General features: G+C 36.0%; 1 protein-coding gene across 1 annotated transcript; it reads left to right on the top strand.

Annotated features, from left to right (window-relative positions):
• Positions 1-4,573: 4,573 nt before the first annotated feature.
• Positions 4,574-13,387, top strand: LOC115918785 (methyltransferase-like protein 5). The gene is made up of 6 exons (XM_030990459.1): positions 4,574-4,730; positions 5,934-6,048; positions 7,473-7,657; positions 8,499-8,581; positions 10,889-10,940; positions 11,663-13,387. The coding sequence occupies exons 1-6, from the start codon at positions 4,631-4,633 to the stop codon at positions 11,821-11,823; spliced, it is 696 nt and encodes a 231-aa protein (XP_030846319.1). The 5' UTR covers positions 4,574-4,630; the 3' UTR covers positions 11,824-13,387.
• The last annotated feature ends 4,748 nt before the right edge of the window (positions 13,388-18,135 follow it).

Genomic DNA, 18,135 nt, shown 5'->3' with positions numbered 1-18,135 from the left:
TATGCTACAATCGGTATTATACATTTTAATATTTCTAAAACACAATAAACATGAGCTAAAGACTAAGTATACAATATACAGTTTAGAGTTATAAGTCTAAAATATCACATGGTTTGGTTTGTCTACCAGTACGAGTATAACTACACTTTTATTAACAAAAATATAGACCATGACTTTCAGCCTTAGAATCCACCGAAAAGATTGTATCATTACTGTTATGAATTTTACGAGTTTTCTTAATTGTTTGACACTAGATCTTTTAAACAATTTGTCCATGTGAAATGTGTTAGGGTTACTCACAACAAACCGTCAATCTAAGTATAACTGCCTTTCTTTCTTGAAAAAAGGGCAGAAAAAAAATATAATGAAATTCATCTCCAAAAACCTTTAAATTTTAACAGGGACATTCAATTTTATTTTCTTCGGGACTACTTTCAAACCTTCCATTATTAATTGGTAGGCGATGTAACCTGCATCGGAATCGGCACAAAGTGATTGCACCCTCTTCTATTCAACTTTAACAAGTACTGTTCAAATAAAATTTCGTTCTTAATAATGCGATTTGACCAAACATTTGACAATATGTATTTCTTGCTTTGACATGTTAGTCAACCTGAGCTTAAGAGCATAAATAATCCATGTACTGAATCCATCCCCTTGCCTTTGCCACACATTTATTTAATCTATTTTCTACACAATGACAACCATTTAGATAATTGAGACGGGGTACCTCTTTCCATAAGTAATTTTTAAAAGATTATAGAATCTAAATGAATATTTACAATGTCTTCCTTAACTACTTTTAGCCCAAAACCTACCATTCTACAATTTGTTTTTTCATTATTCACGCGCAATTTCCATTTTTCACAGTAGTTAGACAGAGCATCTAAAGCCATTTAGAGTTCCTCTGGATTTTCAGCAAAGATAAGAGTATCATCTGCATATAGCAATGAATATAAATTAATAAATAAGTCTTCATCAGAAACTTTATCAAGAACATCAAAACATACCCCGTCATATAAATACCGTAAACCTTCAATTGTGGTTCGAATATATCCAACAAAATCATAAAGATAAATGGCGAAAAATAAGGGGGGATAAATTATTACCCTGCCTTACCCCCAATATTAAAAGCAAATGTTTCAAAGGTTTGACCACATGTCGTAACACACGACTAAGCAGAGGCATACATATTCTTAATGTCTTTAAATACATTGCCGTTTACTCCTGACAATAATCATTTATACCAAAGGGATGCTCGATCTATCTATTATCGAAGGCTTTCTAAAATCCACTAAGGCGCAATAAATCCTCCTTCCCTTTGACAAACAAATATCCAGTAAAGATTTCAACACAAGTGCATGATCCATTGTGGAATAACCTTAGCAAAACCTGCCTGTTCTTCTCCAAGTACAGATTCATTTTCAAAATATAAAGTAATCCTATGATTCAATAATGAAGTAAACAACTTCAGTGGCGGATCCAGGAATTTCCTACCGGGGGGGGGGGGGGGGCACAATATCGCATTTGGTGAAATATTAAACAAATAATGGAGCGAGGCGTCAGCGGCGAGGGAGCGGAGCAACCAAGCGGGGGTGGGTTTAGAGGGGGGGGGGGGGTCAGAACCCCCTCCGTGAGTGTGAAGCATAGCAACTTTAGAACCACAGTAGGAGCATTTTTAGGCACTTCCTGGAGTAACGTGGTGTAAAATTGCTCTCTCCTAGCTACCCCCTCCAAGAGTAGGGATTATTTGCAATTTGAGAACCATATTTGGCGCATTAATGTGCACCGGCCCTTACTGGAAAAACGAGGCCTTCTGATTGGTTAGAAGTTAGAGAAAAGTGATCTGTCACGTCGAGAGACGTTGTATAATGCTTCGTTGCTGCACAATGCACAAAGCCGGTGGTCTGGCGATTCACCAGTAGTAAAACATTATCTCGAGTGTATAAACTGTGTTGTTATCAGGGGCGTCGCTAGACCTTTTTCAGTGGGGGCGGGGTGTAGAGGCCACCAATTACCGACAAAACTAGCCACCAATCACCGACAAATATATTAATGCCAATGTCCCAACGTCTACATATTTAACCCTATAAACTATAATCCTTGTCTGAAAGTAGTTTCCCCCCTCCGAAGGGGCGGAAGCTTTGACGTTTTACCGAATTCAAACTTCTGCATTGATACAGTACACGAGGATCGAGCAAGAATACCGACACAGCGAACCCTATACAGCAACATGATTATGTCTGTGCGTATTTCTTTTGCCCCCTCGACGTGGTGACTCCACCCAACATTCCCCCCTCTCTCTCTCTCTCTCTCACTTCCACCCCTCTTCTCTTAGGCTCTTAATACCCCCTCTCTGTCCCTTTTCCTTCATCCCCCGTTTCTTTTTTCCCTTTTCTCTTCCTTTTTTCCCTTTTCTCTTCTTTTTTCCCTTTTTTCTTCTTTTTTTTCTTTCTTTTCCTCTCCTTCCTCTTTTTCTTTCTTCTCTTTTCTTTCCTTTCTTCCCTTTCTTTTCCTTTTCTTTTTTTCTTTTTATTTCCATTTACCTCTTATGGTCATGATGGCCCTCCCCCTTTTCCTCATTTTCCCCGACAGCAGCGCAATTTTACCGCCAATATCGTGACAGGTGGGGGGGGGGCGGGGTGTCGCACTCCACGCCCCCTTTAGCAACGACCCTGGTCATTATCCCATTATTCTTTTAAAAGAAATGCAATTCCTCATGCTTTCGCACCTCTTTTTTTTATCGTTGTTTAATTTTCTTTCATTTGTTTCCTTTCTCCTTTAACTCACAAAAATGCTCTCTTCCCCCTTTTCCATCTTTTTTTCTTCTTCTTCTTGTGCTTTTTTTTTTGTTAGTGGGGGGGGGGGGGGGAGGGGGTACACGCCTGGCAGGAGGGACCCTATACTATGCACACTGCAAAATTGCGTGCCCCCTCCGCCCCTTTCCCGGTAAAAAAAAACACAACACCTTTTTTATAATATCACCCGCTTTCTATCTTTTCCCTTCTCATTATTTTACTTTCCCTCCCTTGCTCTCCTCCGTCTTTCCGCCCTTTTTTCTTATTCCGCCTTTTATCTCCTCTCTCTTTCTTCTTTTTCCTCTTCCCCCTTTCACACTCTTTTTTTTTTTACCGGGGGGGGGGGGGGGGGGCACGTGCCCCCTGTGCCCTCCTGAATCCGCCGCTGAACTTTCCTAAACAGCTTAAAAGGCTAATACCACGATAGTTGTCTGGATCTTTGTCCGACTCTTTGTTTTTGAATATTTGAACAATCAACTTACACACCAATCATGAGGCACTATTCCACTTTCTAGAATTATATTAAAACAATTGTTATCACTTCCAGAACCTTACCGGTTACGTTTTTCTAAAATTCATTACCTATTTGATCAATACCGCATGCCTTATTATTTCTCAATTTCTTAATCATCGAAATAACCTCCTCAATAGTTGTCCAAGTCTGACACCATTTCAGTTTGGTGTACTGCACCTGTTTCATCTTGAGCACTGAACATTCAAATGACGAAAATGAAGTACAAAATTATTAAGTGAGTCCTTGTTATTGTTTTGCTCAGTTCCAGAGTTACAACTCAAATTTTCCAATACCCCTTTGGATTCGTATTTTATGTTGATCTGAGATTTAGAGATTTGCTGTCATAAATCATTTTTCTACGAAGCAACTTTTTGTATTCCCTCGCTGCTTTACAAATTTCGACATTAATTTCTTCTATTTTATTAGATGGCTCACCCTTCTTTTTACGCTTCAATTTATTCTTGAAACTAAAATACGAATCCCTTTCCTGTTTAGATTCATTATCGAACCATGGTTTATTTACTTGTATACCAATTGTTTCCTTTAAATTTTTTCTTCGAACTTCTTGTCACAGACCCCAACTTCTAGGGCAGCATTTACAAAAGAATGACAAAGAAGTGTACAAAAACCATCCACACTCAACTGGGACGTTGGTCTTTCATTTATTGCACTCTGTTCACTCTTCATTTTATCTACGTAATTATCTAGATTTGATTTAAAGCTAGCAACTTTTCAGGCAGACCATTTAAAGGCAAAATAGGCCTAAACGTTTCTCGCTCAGAGGATATAAATAAATCTTTATCCAATATTGAGGTTTCGTTGCTGCTGGGTTAATCTAAAGAAATATCATTACATAATGTATTGGCAAATCCATCGGATAGGATTAACAGCCGTCGGTCCCCTGCATGCATGGCTGCATGCTTAATTCATTAACAAGCATGCTTTCTTATATAGCAGTCAGGTACAAACAGACACGAACAATTTTCATAATACCGACCATGGGATACATTGTGATTGAGCTGCTGTGCTAAAATACGATTACTCGCATATGTTTTTTAAAACATATCTCATTTACAAAAGTCCTATCGCAGGGAGATAGTACTTATCTATCATGTGACCTCGTTTAGACCAATCAGCTGATTGCAAGATTCTTATATGCGGGATATAAATATATATTAGGCCTATAAATTATGTCGCATATATCTACATTCATGCCTTGACCAAAATTATTCCTAGCCCTCTATTGTTCACAATGAGCAAGTATTGAGGCGGCTGCTGCATTGAAACTGTAAATCAGAGCTGAGAGGCACGAATAACAATGAAATTGAAGGAATTTGAAAGTTTTCTCCAGCAAGTTGATATATTTGAAGAACCAAAGATATGGCTCGAGCAGTATCCAACTAGGCCACATATTGCAGGTATCGTTGAATCAAGTAAATCATGTCCTCGCCCTTTCCATGTTTAGTGTAGCTTAGTCCCAACCACTCAAATTTGTGTGGCCTTGATTGTCATTATTATTTTTTTTGCAATCATTGTTAAGTGAGGAATAGGGCCTATTCATATTTTAAATAGAAACTGAGGCTGATTAATTGAGTTTATGACAAGTAAATACTGAAGATTTGTTTGATTTCGAACCGTAATATATGAGGATTTATCATAGAAACATGATTAACCAATAAAATAAAGATCTAGATCTAGATCTAGGTCTACTGAAACTTAGTTAGAGAGAGAAAGTGTCAGGGAGAAAACGATTTAAAGAAAGAGGGTTAGAAAGAAAAACAGGGAGAAATGCCGAAGATGAGAGAGAGAGAGAGAGAGAGAGAGAGAGGGAGTGGTATGAGAAGAATGGAACAGCTGGAACTGTGAAGACATGGAGAAGATGAATGATGATGAAAATAAGAAGACAAAGGGGAAGCAATCAGAAAGAAATAACAAAGAAAATGACAAAGTTTCCTTTACAGAGAAAAACAGTACAATTTACCAATCAAACATGACTAAAATAACAGAATATATGCGCAAATTCTTTAAATATGTAAAGAGATAGAACGTACATGGGAACGTGCATAACTATAAAAGAGAGATTTACTAGTTAGTCAGTATGACAGTTAAAAACACAGGTTTATCCCCAGATACGTGCATTACTATCCTGGCTACAGTAAAAGCTGTGCTTTTGATTCTCAACATTTCAAACACCACCAAAACTCAACTGATTTCACTAAAAATTGGTACTTTAGTGATAATTGATGACACTTAAATAGCAGTAAAATACATTTTTTCCAACTTACTGATGTTAAAAAGAATAATTTAAAAATTCAAATTGTAAGTCTAGTGTCGAATTTGCCGATCAGCCCAATCGGTCCTATTGTGTGCAGTCTATGCAATATTGTGTGATGTGTATATTTGTGTATAATACCTGCCTCACAGCAAGTATGCAGTGCTAGAGGTCAATACACATTAGCATTGACTCTCTATGCTTTGCTGGAGTGGTTTATCCATTCATTCAAATGTGGATAACTTGCACTAATCTTTATAATCCTTATGACTTGCGTACATATGAACGGCTCTCGTTCTTGGAACATGTTCTAGATCTACATGTATCTTGTCTTTCATTCATCTTCCAGCTCGAATGCTGCATACTATTGAGGCAAGCTATGGAGATATTAGTGGTCATCTGATAGCAGATCTTGGTTGTGGCTGTGGGATGTTGAGCATTGGAGCTGCAATGCTTGATGCAGGGTAAGATTCGTCTTATTTTTGTGATTAAACTTATAAATGTTGGGCTATTTACACTGAACTGGTACATTATTTGTACTGTTGGTGTTTAAATGTCTCTCTTTCTTTCTTTTTTAATCCATAAATTCTGGATTACTACACTAACATCATTTTGAGAATAGAAAATTTGAAAAATAGCAGGAAAAGGAATAAATAGTTATGCAGACTAATTAGCAAAGCTGAATTAAAAATGTACATACCCCAATAATCACAACCCCTTTTTTCATGTTTGCTTCATCTTCATTGTTAATATCAGATTCATTGAACTCTCTTTATTGAAGTAATGTAACAGTAAAAAAAAGAATGGCTTCATTACCACTTTAATTACGTAAAGATAAAGATCAGTTCTGGTCATGCGATTGCATTGTGAAAGAAACGTTGTGGAATTGATCAGAAAAGGTTGATCATCTACCATATAAGTATTGGTGTGTACTGCAAGGTTCTGCAATCATCAAAATGATAAGAAATTTGGCCCAGTCTTGGTAAAGTTACAAGTACCGTACACAGAAAGATGTATATGGGACTACGCACACGTGCGCGACACGTGCGTTTTATCTATCACATAACAATAGATAATCAAATTTACCAAATATATCAATTAGTAGGCGCCTAGCCGGTTTCACGGCAAAAATGTTATAATTATGTATTAGTCCAAACATATTCTTTCACATGATTGGTAATAAGAGCTTCCATTTCATTTTTTTTAAATTGGGTCGTTCCCAATACTGGTCTTTACCTTTAAGATCAGATATTTTTTTCTTGGTCTTTCTTTTCATTTCATTTATTTTCCACATTTCGGTAAAAAAAACAACAACATGCAAATACAAAATAGTGTACTTTATAAAATACAAAGGAATACATACATAACAAGAAGACAAGTGAGTGACAAAAGGGAAAAATAAGATGATAAACCAGTCTGCGAAGGGTGAAAAACAAAAGCAAAGTTGCTTGTCAGGGTTAAAGGTATAGACCAGTTTTAGAAACGCCCCCCTCACAAAAAATGAAATGGAAGCTCTCATTACCAATCATATGAAAGAATATGTTTTGACTAATACGTGATGATACAAATTTTGCCGGGAAACTGCCTACTATTGATATATTGGTAAATTATTATATATCTATCTGGATCGAATAGCTATCGTGCACGTGTTGCGTAGTCCCATATACATCTTTCTGTGTACAGTGCTTGTAACTTTACCAAGACTGGACCAAATTTCTTATCATTTTGATGATTCCAGAACCTTGCAGTACATACCAATACTTATATGCTAGATGATCAACTTTTCTGATCGATACCACAACGTTTCTTTCACAATGCAATCGCATGACCAGAAATGGTCTTTACCTTTAAAGGATTGAGATTATCTGTCACAACAATTCCTTTTCAGTCTGTGCATAGGGTTTGACATTGACCAAGATGCTCTGGAGATCTGTCAGAGGAACTGTGAAGAGTTTGAGCTTCCTTGCATTGACACTGTCCAGTCTGACCTTACCAAGATGGAGGCAGGGCCTTGGAGCAAAAAGTTTGACACGGTCATCATGAACCCACCCTTTGGAACAAAGCACAACAAAGGTTAGTCGTACAGCCTTTTCACACAGGGGTAAAATTCATCGTATCTAGCGAGTCACTGCTCGTAAATGTGCAATGGCCCTACTGAGCGTTTAAAGAGCAGTGAATCTTGAACGACCGCACCAAAATTGTCTGTGTGTGAATGAAGTTGTATCTAAAGCTGATTAGTTAAAAGCTCTTTAAACTAATCAGCTTTAAAGAATGTTACCCTGTGTGAATAGGGGGGTAGTCTGCAGGTTTGTAGAATCTCTTTTGAACTCACTGGACATGTCAGTTTTGTCTGACATGAATTTGCATCCAGTTTCAATGTGTCGCAAGCTATATCAGGCTCGATATTCAAATATGGATGGTACTTTTATAAGCCAAACACATTTCAGCTTTAAAAAAAGCGATTGTGTATTCGTAGTTGAGAAAGCCTCACTCTAGGGGCTTTCTCAACTACAGAAGGAGATTGGAGACCAGAGAGACATATTATTTGTATCTCCAATTCTGCACATTGTAATTGTATCAAGACTGTTTTTATCTACGTTTAATAAATCCTTATTGAATTGTAACAAGAACTAGTACAGAGTCTCTTCATTTATGCTCCTCATCTTCAAAATCCGATCCCAACACAACAATAGGTTTGACTCTGTAAATTAACTGTATAGGTTGTGTCTTTTTCAACATTTTATTTACCTTATAAATACATTTTTTACATCTCCGTTATAAAATATATCAAGTTAAATAAAAAGTTGTTGTTGTTGTTGCAGTCATGAACATCTATGGTCGATGAGTTCTTTTCTCTCTGTGGTTCTCCAAATTGTTTCCATTGTCTCATAATGCATTATATCTGTATTACCAGGGATTGATTTGCAGTTTGTACAGCTGGGTTTGGAGATGGCGACAAAGTCTGTCTATTCTTTACACAAAACATCAACAAGGCAGGTAAGATGAGCCAGATAGATTCACAAAAATGTGATACACTTCTTCCCTTAAAAGTAAAGACCAGTATTGGAAATGCCCCAATTTCAAAAAATGAAATGGAAGCTCTCATTACCAATCATGTGAAAGAATATGTTTTGACTAATACATGATGATAAAAAATTTGCCGGGAAACCGCCTACTAATTCATATATTTGGTAAATTTGTTTCTCTCATGGTCTGTGAGAGATATAGGGTAGTCCCATATACATCTTTCTGTGTATAGTGCTTGTAACTTTACGAAGAATGGGCCAAATTTCTTATCATTTTGATGATTCCAGAATCTTGCAGATGCTAGATGATCAACCTTTTCTGATCGATTCCACAACGTTTCTTTCACAATGCAATCGCATGACCATAACTGGTCTTTACCTTTAACCCTTAGGAACAAGATGGTATAATTAGTTTTTTTCATAATAAGCAAATTTTTGTTGTTATAGCCTGATTAATTATGCAAAATGCTAATTTATGCATTTTAAAGAAAACTCTACATATTTGTCAGTAGACTTGAAAATGTATTGAATAAATGTTTCCTTCATCTCAAATTTATGAGGTTTCATTATTTTTATAATATTTGAAAATGCATAGGTTAATTTGCATAAATTATGAATACGCAAATTACGCATTCATAAATATAAAATCTGGAAATATATATATATATATATATATAGGGAACTAGAATCAGTACAAAAATTGTCAGACTCCACTTTTTAAATGTTGAAACTCATTATTCATATGAAACTTCTTTTCTAACACAAGATAGTTATTTTGATGTAATTAATAATGATAATTTATGCAAATTTGATGCAATTTTCAAATATTTATTTTCTCATGTATTTTATTGTTTTTTTTTATTTCTTATCATATCTATTGTTTTATTTCTAATGTATTCTCTTGTTCTGGAATACATTAAGTTACTTTGAGAAACATATAAAAGCAATTTGATATGAATTCATATCTCCCACTTAGGAAGCAATACATCTAAACCTGTATTCACATTTCTACTTGTACATGAATACATGCGCATACTATGTAACACCTTACAGGTATATCCGATTTCGACGAAAATGGTATCAAAATGTGCGTAAGACTAGAGGGAAAAAAGTCATGAAACAACAATTCAAAATTCCAAGCGGTTGCGGCGCAATCTTCGAAAATTTCAAGGAAGGGGGTGGGGGTCTCCCAGCCCCCCCCCCAGTACAGTAAGGGTTAAAGTTGTTCATGTTTCTATAGGAAGGCATCTATCAATTACCACTAATTAGTATATGTATACCATCAAAGTTTGAATACTTCATGGGAAAGACTCTTGTTTGGGGGGGGGGGGGGTATATGGTGGAAGGCATCTATCAATTACTACTAATTAGTATATATATACCATTAAAGTTTGAATACTCCATGGGAAAGACTCTTGTTTGGGGGGGGGGGGTATATGGTGGAAGGCATCTATCAATTACTACTAATTAGTATATATATACCATTAAAGTTTGAATACTCCATGGGAAAGACTCTTGTTTGGGGGGGGGGGGGGTATATGGTGGAAGGCATCTATCAATTACTACTAATTAGTATATGTATACCATTAAAGTTTGAATACTTCATGGGAAAGACTCTTGTTTGGGGGGGGGGGGTATATGGTGGAAGGCATCTATCAATTACTACTAATTAGTATATGTATACCATTAAAGTTTGAATACTTCATGGGAAAGACTCTTGTTTGGGGGGGGGGGGGTATATGGTGGAAGGCATCTATCAATTACTACTAATTAGTATATGTATACCATTAAAGTTTGAATACTTCATGTGAAAGACTCTTGTTTGTGGGGGGGGGGGGGGGTATATGGTGGAAAGAAATAATTGTCATTTATCTTGGTAAAGGAAATGTTGTGTCAGCTGCCCTGAAAATGATAATCTTCTTTTTTTAAGTGCATTCATGCAATTCATTGCATTTATTCATTCAACAGCTATAAGAAATTGAGAAGTTTGTTGGAGGTTTCATATTGAGCTTAAGTTAATATGGGGGTACAGCGGAATCTTGTTATAATGAGGTCCTTTGGAGGAACGTGGAAATTACTTTGTGATATCAGGAATCGTGTTAAATCGGGGTAAAAAAACAAACAATCATAGAGCCGAGACCAGCAAAATCACCTTGTTATAACAGATACATCATTATATCAGATCTCTTTATAATGAGTTTCCACTGTACTTTATTATTAATTTGAAGATGATAATGTAATGTGCAATATATATCAATATATCTTGTTTGTCTTGCAGCATATTCAGAAGAAAGCTGTGCAGTGGGGTGTGGATTGCGAGGTTGTTGCAGGTGAGGTAGTAGAGGTGCTATTATTTTTTTCAAGCTTAAGGAAACCTCATCCCATGAAATAACTTAAATTATTTTTGAGAGATTTTTAATTGTATTCTTGCCCATTAATCTACAAGATTCCCCACCAAAGTGTACAAGAGAGAGAGGTACAATGTACAATTTCTTAGCATGACATGGGCATCGCCATTTTTTTGATAACATGATGTACTACATGGGTACCTGGTAGGATGCGAAAGCTAATGTGCTTAGATTAGCAAGTGTGCGCATGTAAAAATGATGCCTGGCTGGAATGCTCCCCAGGGAGTGGAGAATGTGCATACATTGTGTGCGGGTAAGCCTGAATCCGATGTCCGGGGTAATGATATGATTGCAGGGCCCTCAGGGAGAACAGTATGAATACTGATGAGGCTACCCTGGGTAAACAAGACATATTATTATTATTATTACATGTACATGTATACAAAGTTGTTAATCAAGAAAATGTATTCAAATTTATGGATGCTTCCTCCCCAGATGTGTGTGGTGATGAAGTATATCATTCAACTGCTATTATCTTTTGTATTACAATTGTCAGAAGGCATTAATAGATCTCATCTTTCAGCGTACCTACACTTATTCTTTGGGGGTGAGGTTTCCTTCCATGTATTGGAAGTATTGTCCAGCAGTACTCCAAAGAGCAGGAGTCCTTTTGATATTTTATTTTCTTTTCTTTCATTTTCCAGAGTTGCGGTTTGATTTGCCCTCGTCCTACAAATTTCACAAGCACTCCTCTGTAGACATAGAAGTGGACTTTGTACGCTTCTCCTTTCCGACACTCCCGACCGGTCATCAGAGAAGTGGTCATCATAGCAAAGGACACAAGAACAAGGCATCCGGCACATGACATAGAATGAAATGAAGGATTCAAAGAGATGGACACTGGACAGTGCAATGTGGCTCTGTGGTTTATGGCATTAATCTCCTTAGTGGAAGGACAGAGGTTCAAATATGAAGAACAGAAGAAGAAGAACAGAAGAAGAAGGCATCCGACACATGACATAGAATGAAATGAAGGATTCAAAGAGATGGACACTGGACAGTGCAATATTAGCTCTGTGGTTTATGGCATTGATCCCCAGAGTGGAAGGACAGAGGTTCAAATATGAAGTCAGTGTGGTACTAAATGACCAATTTCCCAGTCCCTCTAGTAGAACTGAAGGGAATTCCACCCTCGATGTTTATGAAAGGAAGCAGGAGCACCGGAGAAAAATTGCAAGAACAGATTGCAAAAGTTAAGAAAGTAATCATATTTTCTTGATCACCCACGGAGTACCCATAATCATTTGCACCCTGGAGTAGTGAACTACATGTATATGGGTCTCTTGGCCAAATATCAACCATCCTGTGTCTAAATTTTGTAAGCCAATGAAGTGAGTGAGCAAATAATTTTTTTTTTCCACCATAGAAAAAAATGTTGATTCATCATTAGAATACACCAAATACGATATAAAAATTAAATTTGGGCACGTTGCTGCTCGAACTTCAGGTGATGGTTGCCCGAATATTGGAACTGAAAATCACAAACAATCAAACAGTAGAGCTGTGCGATTAAACTTGGATAGGCTTAATCTTCTTTTCACTTCTTCCTCTAATGGGTGCCAAGTTAAGCGACCTACTCAAACGCAGACCATGTAGAGATTAAGGCGCCGACTACCATTAATCAAGTCCATTCACTTACATGTACGTGTAGTTGTCCAAAAGAAGACCTAGATGGCGTTAACCAGAATTTGCTAAGCTACACTCCCTTTAACAGAACTAAAAAGTGTTTTATATGAACTGATGAACAGAACAGAGTGACTTCGTAACATTGTTGAAGGTTGATGAACAAATTGCGTATTTTTTTTAATGAAATGTTACTTATTATATTCCTTCTACTGTACTAACCCTCTAAAACGCCCCAAATTCTCAAACCATAGATATCTATGGTTTTCTTTGAAGGTGTCACTGTGCAGCACCTTAATTAATTAACAGTACATTCTCCCAATCATTTTTGAATTTTCCCAACCATATTTGAATTTTCCCAACCTTTTTTCCATGAAACTAAGACCTAAAACAGGCTTTTAAAAATATTTCTACACTTATAATTTCTGGAATGGTATATAGAGCCAATTCATTGCTTTGTGATGATTTACATTCACCTAAAATGTATTAAATTGTAATAATATAGTTGGGAGAATTAACGACGCGATCAGATCAGTTTTTCCCAATTTCTATCACTAAAAATGGTCCGTTTTTCACTCAAATTTTCAGATTATCTCCAATTGTACATACAGCATTGAGGTCACTACCTTAGCAACATTTTCCTCTCATCTGAACAATGTTCGTTAGTCCCTTGAAAGTGTTGAAAAAAAAAATTGAATTTCAAAGGTTTACAATGAGAATAAAAGGCAAGATTTATAAGACTCGTCTTAGAACAGGAATGGTATATGGTTCAGAAACTTTGAATGTGAAGACAGAAGAAGGTATCTTAAGGAGAACAGAAAGTGAAATGGTATGGAAGATGCGTGATGTGAAACTGTCCTAAAGAAGGAACTAAAGAGAGGCCAGGAAAGGTTGGGTCTAGGGACCCGTTTCACAAAACTTGTCATCGGTGACACATGACAGTTTTTGTTATAAGCTACTGAAATCCTTGCTTCTGATTAGTTATCAGCAGACTTGTCACTGATTTTTGTCATTTGTCATTGAAAAAAAGCTTTGTGACATTTGTGTTATAATGGGGCAAAAGTCAGTAAATATACAAAGGTAAACAAACATATAAAAGTTGAAATATAATATCTATATATAACATGAGAATCACAGAAGCGGAGAAGACAAGAAAAGAACAAAACAAAACAAAAGATCTAAACATGTTCATCAGTGAAAGTATTTTGAGACAAGACAGGAAGGCTGGGCTTTATGTAAAAATCTGTCTCCAGTGATTGTGTTAAAATAAATATGTACATTATTTAAATTATTACTTATTTAATAGAAGGAGAGAAAAAAAATTACTTGCACACATACACTCTCTCCCATGCACACAAATGCGCACATACTGATCTGTCTGATAAATATTAAAGCTAATAATAATAATTATAATAATAATAATAATAATAATCTTTTGAAGTCCACTCCAAATTTTATTAAGACCGAAAATGGAATTTTTTTTCCCCAATTGATCGTGAGCCCGGCAGCCACTGAGCAGCGCCAGATCGACGTTGCTCTATCCTTATTGTTGAACGCCAAACAAGGTAGCAGCAACTCCCGTCTTTTAACGTCTTTTGGTATGACGCGGCCGGGGTTCGAACCCACGACCTTCCGGTTATGAGGCGTACGCTCTACTGACCGAGCCAACACACCAGTATGAAAGTTGTCAAAGAGTCAAAGATTTCATGGAAAGATATGATGAAGAAAAAAAGCAGTAAGGTTGTCTAAACAAAGAGGATGCTTAAAAACCGTCAATACTACCGGACCAGAAGGGATTAGACCACACAGCGAGGTCACTGACAGGTGGCTATCTCATTAACTCAGCTCTCAAGAAAAAGAGGATCATGGGGGACCAACAGGCACCGATTAGGGAAGTTTTCTATATAGAGGGAGCAAGTAGGACAGTGGGGCTTTAAGAGGAAAAGAACTAGAGGCAGTGTCATAATGGGGCAAAAGTCAGTAAGTTGGAAGAGGGAAAATACCGACTTTAAAAAATGAGGAAAGATGATGAATGAGAGTAGGGAATTGAAATAAGTCGTTCATTGGGAAATTAAAAGGAAATTCCATTCAGTTGATTTATATAGAGGCAGAGAAGTAAAATAGAGCTGTCTGTTAAAGTTTTATAAACCTGGCTTTGATAAGGACTAGTCTTTCCCTTGTGAGTAGCCCTCTGTTTATTTTGTATCAAGAATGATTCTTGATTAATGATGCTGAAAAGAAGAAATTTATCTTTCTCACATCCTTTCACAGGACATACCAATCAGACGAGAAGGAATATAGAATTAATATCATTTGATAAAACAAACAAGTACAACTGAAAATGAACATGTAATTATGTACTCAAAAAATATTTATTAGAAGGCTTCATTCACATGATATATTGTTTATTCATCTTTATTCAAGAAAATACATGTAACATGATAATAAAGACGTTACATAAAACCCAGGACCGAGATTTGGATTACATTGGATGCTTCTCATCCACAATAATAAAACGGAAAAGAGAACATTATAACAATTTTTTTTTTTAGAATGAAAAGATTAATGATTCCTGACAAAGAGTAAATAATTATTTTCTTAAATAGGAATACCTCACTATACATTTATATACTGTGGTCATATCTATCAATCTCTTCTTAAAGGTACTATGTCCCATTTGCAGGCCAAAAAATGAAAAGGTTAAATTCCGACGGCATTTGAAAGATAACGCTTATTTAGAGCTTCCCTAAAAAAGGTGGGGCTTAAAAAAGGCTTCAAGTGGGAAAATTACGACTATTAGTTGTCAAATCGACTTGAGAGCTATAGAGCCAATAAGTAATAGTCTTGATTTTCAGACCATTGTGCTGAATGGTCATACGTTTTATGCTGCGCAAAGATTCAATCAGTTTAATTGTGGCCATCACACGAAGTGGGTTATTGATGTAGACAAATGCTCATGTACCCTTTACAACTCATTTTATGTACGTTATTACCAAATTGATAAAAAGCGAGTTAGTCACTCAATAGTGTCTGACAGTGAAGTCTAGCAAGTAAACGAGTTTCCTTGCATAATTTGAATATTAAGACACTGCTAACCTTCAAATTTCACAGATAGAACATACATGACATATTCATAATTCCTGCAAAGTTCTACAGAATTTGAGGTTGGCTTTAAAAGGGACATAGTATCTTTAATATCATGAGTAATCAACCACGAGAACCTATCTCCATAGAGAGAGAGTTGAAGCGGGGAAGAGGGAATGGGAGAGAGAGGGAGGGGTCTCATTATAACAAGTTATATTTTACAAGACATAGGCATAAGATTTACAAATATGGAAGAAAAAATCACTTGAAAGATACATGAAAACAACATATTACCATCATGATGGTCGGAAGGAAGATGAAAATAGTCAATTAAATATCATAAAACAACATTGTACAAGCATGTATTTATACATTCCTTCAAATAAATAAGAAAATGACAAATGGTAATACATATAAAATATTTTGTGCTGAAGTGAAGATAGACCAATATAAGTTGGTTTTTTTTATAGTAAATACAGTAAAAATAAGGAGATGATCAGAAAAAATGTGAGGAAATTTAAAAAAAAGGTATGAAAGTTCTTTGTACATACATCATAGAAAGGAAAAAAATGCAATGAATGGCAAAGGAAACATAATTGAGGTAGAAATGTACTTCCGTTCTAAATATAAGGTAAATACTTGCGTTTTATATACAAGCGCAATTCCAGTGTTCTGGTATGTAATACCTTTTGGCATCAACATTCTCCATCAGACGTAACTTAGGCCTATATACAAATCTGCAACAACTATTTTTCTTCATTTGCCCAAGCTGACAAAATCTGATGTATTTCAGTTATTTTTATGAAGTTTACAAATGCCTGATATTTTATACCCAGCATTTTGTATTAATTCAGACTCCATTTGAATTACAATTTTTGTTTACAAGTATTAGAGGTATTGTGGTCGAGTGGATACGTCGCCGGACTGTCGATCACAAGGTCCGTGGTTCGAGTCCTGCCGCCGCACTAATGTTCTTTGGCAAGACATTGATCTACATTTGCCACACTCCACCTAGGTGAAGTAAATGGGTACCTGGTAGGAATTTATTCCTTGAAATGCTAGAGCGCCGTATGGCAGCCGTGCTAAAGCCAGGGTAATAATCGGGAGCGCCAGGAGGGTCAAATCTGACTGACATGAGCGCTATACAAGAACCCACTATTATTATTATTATTATTATTATTATTATTATTATTATTATTATTATTATTATTGTTATTGTTGTTGTTGTTGTTGTTGTTGTTGTTGTTGTTGTTGTTAATATAATCATAGTATGCTAGAATAATAATTCTTATCAAGCACTCTTTTAGTAACAGAGCTGCTAACCTTTGGAAGTATAAATTAGTACTCAGCACCACCAAAATTAGTATTATACCATCAAAATTAGAATTTTTCAACCGGCCTTCCTTTCACCTATTAAAAACCTATTGATGTCGTAATGCAGCGCAAATGCATACCGTAAAGACCATATTTTTGCTGTAATTAGTTTTTTTAAAACAAATTCAATTGTAATTGTTCATCTATCTAGATGCCAACCTCTTGACACAAAAAAAAACGGACTGAGTATCCTAAAAAATCAGATTTTGGAGAGAAAAATCAGATTTTCACGAAAACTCGACACACCAATGGCCGGTTGGCCCCGGGCCACTAAAATTTCAGAAAAATGTGATACTGGTACGTACAGTCAAGTAAAATGTTTGCTCTTTCATTAAAATTTTAAAAGAAAAGCAAAGTTGGGGCGATTCCGTGGTTTTTATGGGCATTAAAAAAAATATTTAAAAAAAATATTAAAAAAAAAAAAAAAAAAAAAAAAATCGAGGTGATATCGTATTATCGTATTCCACTCTTATTATCGTACTAAATACGATTAAATCGTACTGGTTGGCACCTCTGTAGTAAGCATTGATATAACATAGAAATGGCAGACAAGTGCAATTTCAGTGATTGTTCATCATAGTTCATCTTGATACACACACTATTCCATGATATTTAAATGTAACTTCACAGTCATGAATCCATTTTGAATTTCAAAAAGAAAGACAAGCTATTCTCAATATATTGGATACCATATACAATTTGGGTGCTAAAAGCTACCCATGGCAGTAAAAAACTTAGCCTGGGTAGGACTGGCAAGTTCCGGTGGTGTTCAGTTTTTCATATTCAAAGGGGTAACATGATTGTTTATTGGTGTAAAAAATCCCCCCCCCCTTATTTCAGATAAGACTTTCAAGAATATTTTTCATAAAATCTGTCCCCTTTTTGCCTGAAAAAAAACTAAAAAATAGGCTTTACATACAACCCTTCTTTCGGCTGATCAAGTAAAAATTCAAACAAAGTACTAAGTACCCCCTTTTCAAGGAATTTGCCAGTGTCATTCATATCACAACTTTCTCTTTGAAATATATAACCCTTT

This window comes from Strongylocentrotus purpuratus, unplaced genomic scaffold (genome assembly GCF_000002235.5).
Source record: "Strongylocentrotus purpuratus isolate Spur 01 unplaced genomic scaffold, Spur_5.0 spur5_scaffold_19, whole genome shotgun sequence".
Lineage (NCBI taxonomy): Eukaryota > Metazoa > Echinodermata > Echinoidea > Camarodonta > Strongylocentrotidae > Strongylocentrotus > Strongylocentrotus purpuratus.
The sequence above is the reverse complement of the archived record's forward strand: the minus strand, read 5'-3'. Positions and strand labels throughout refer to the sequence as shown.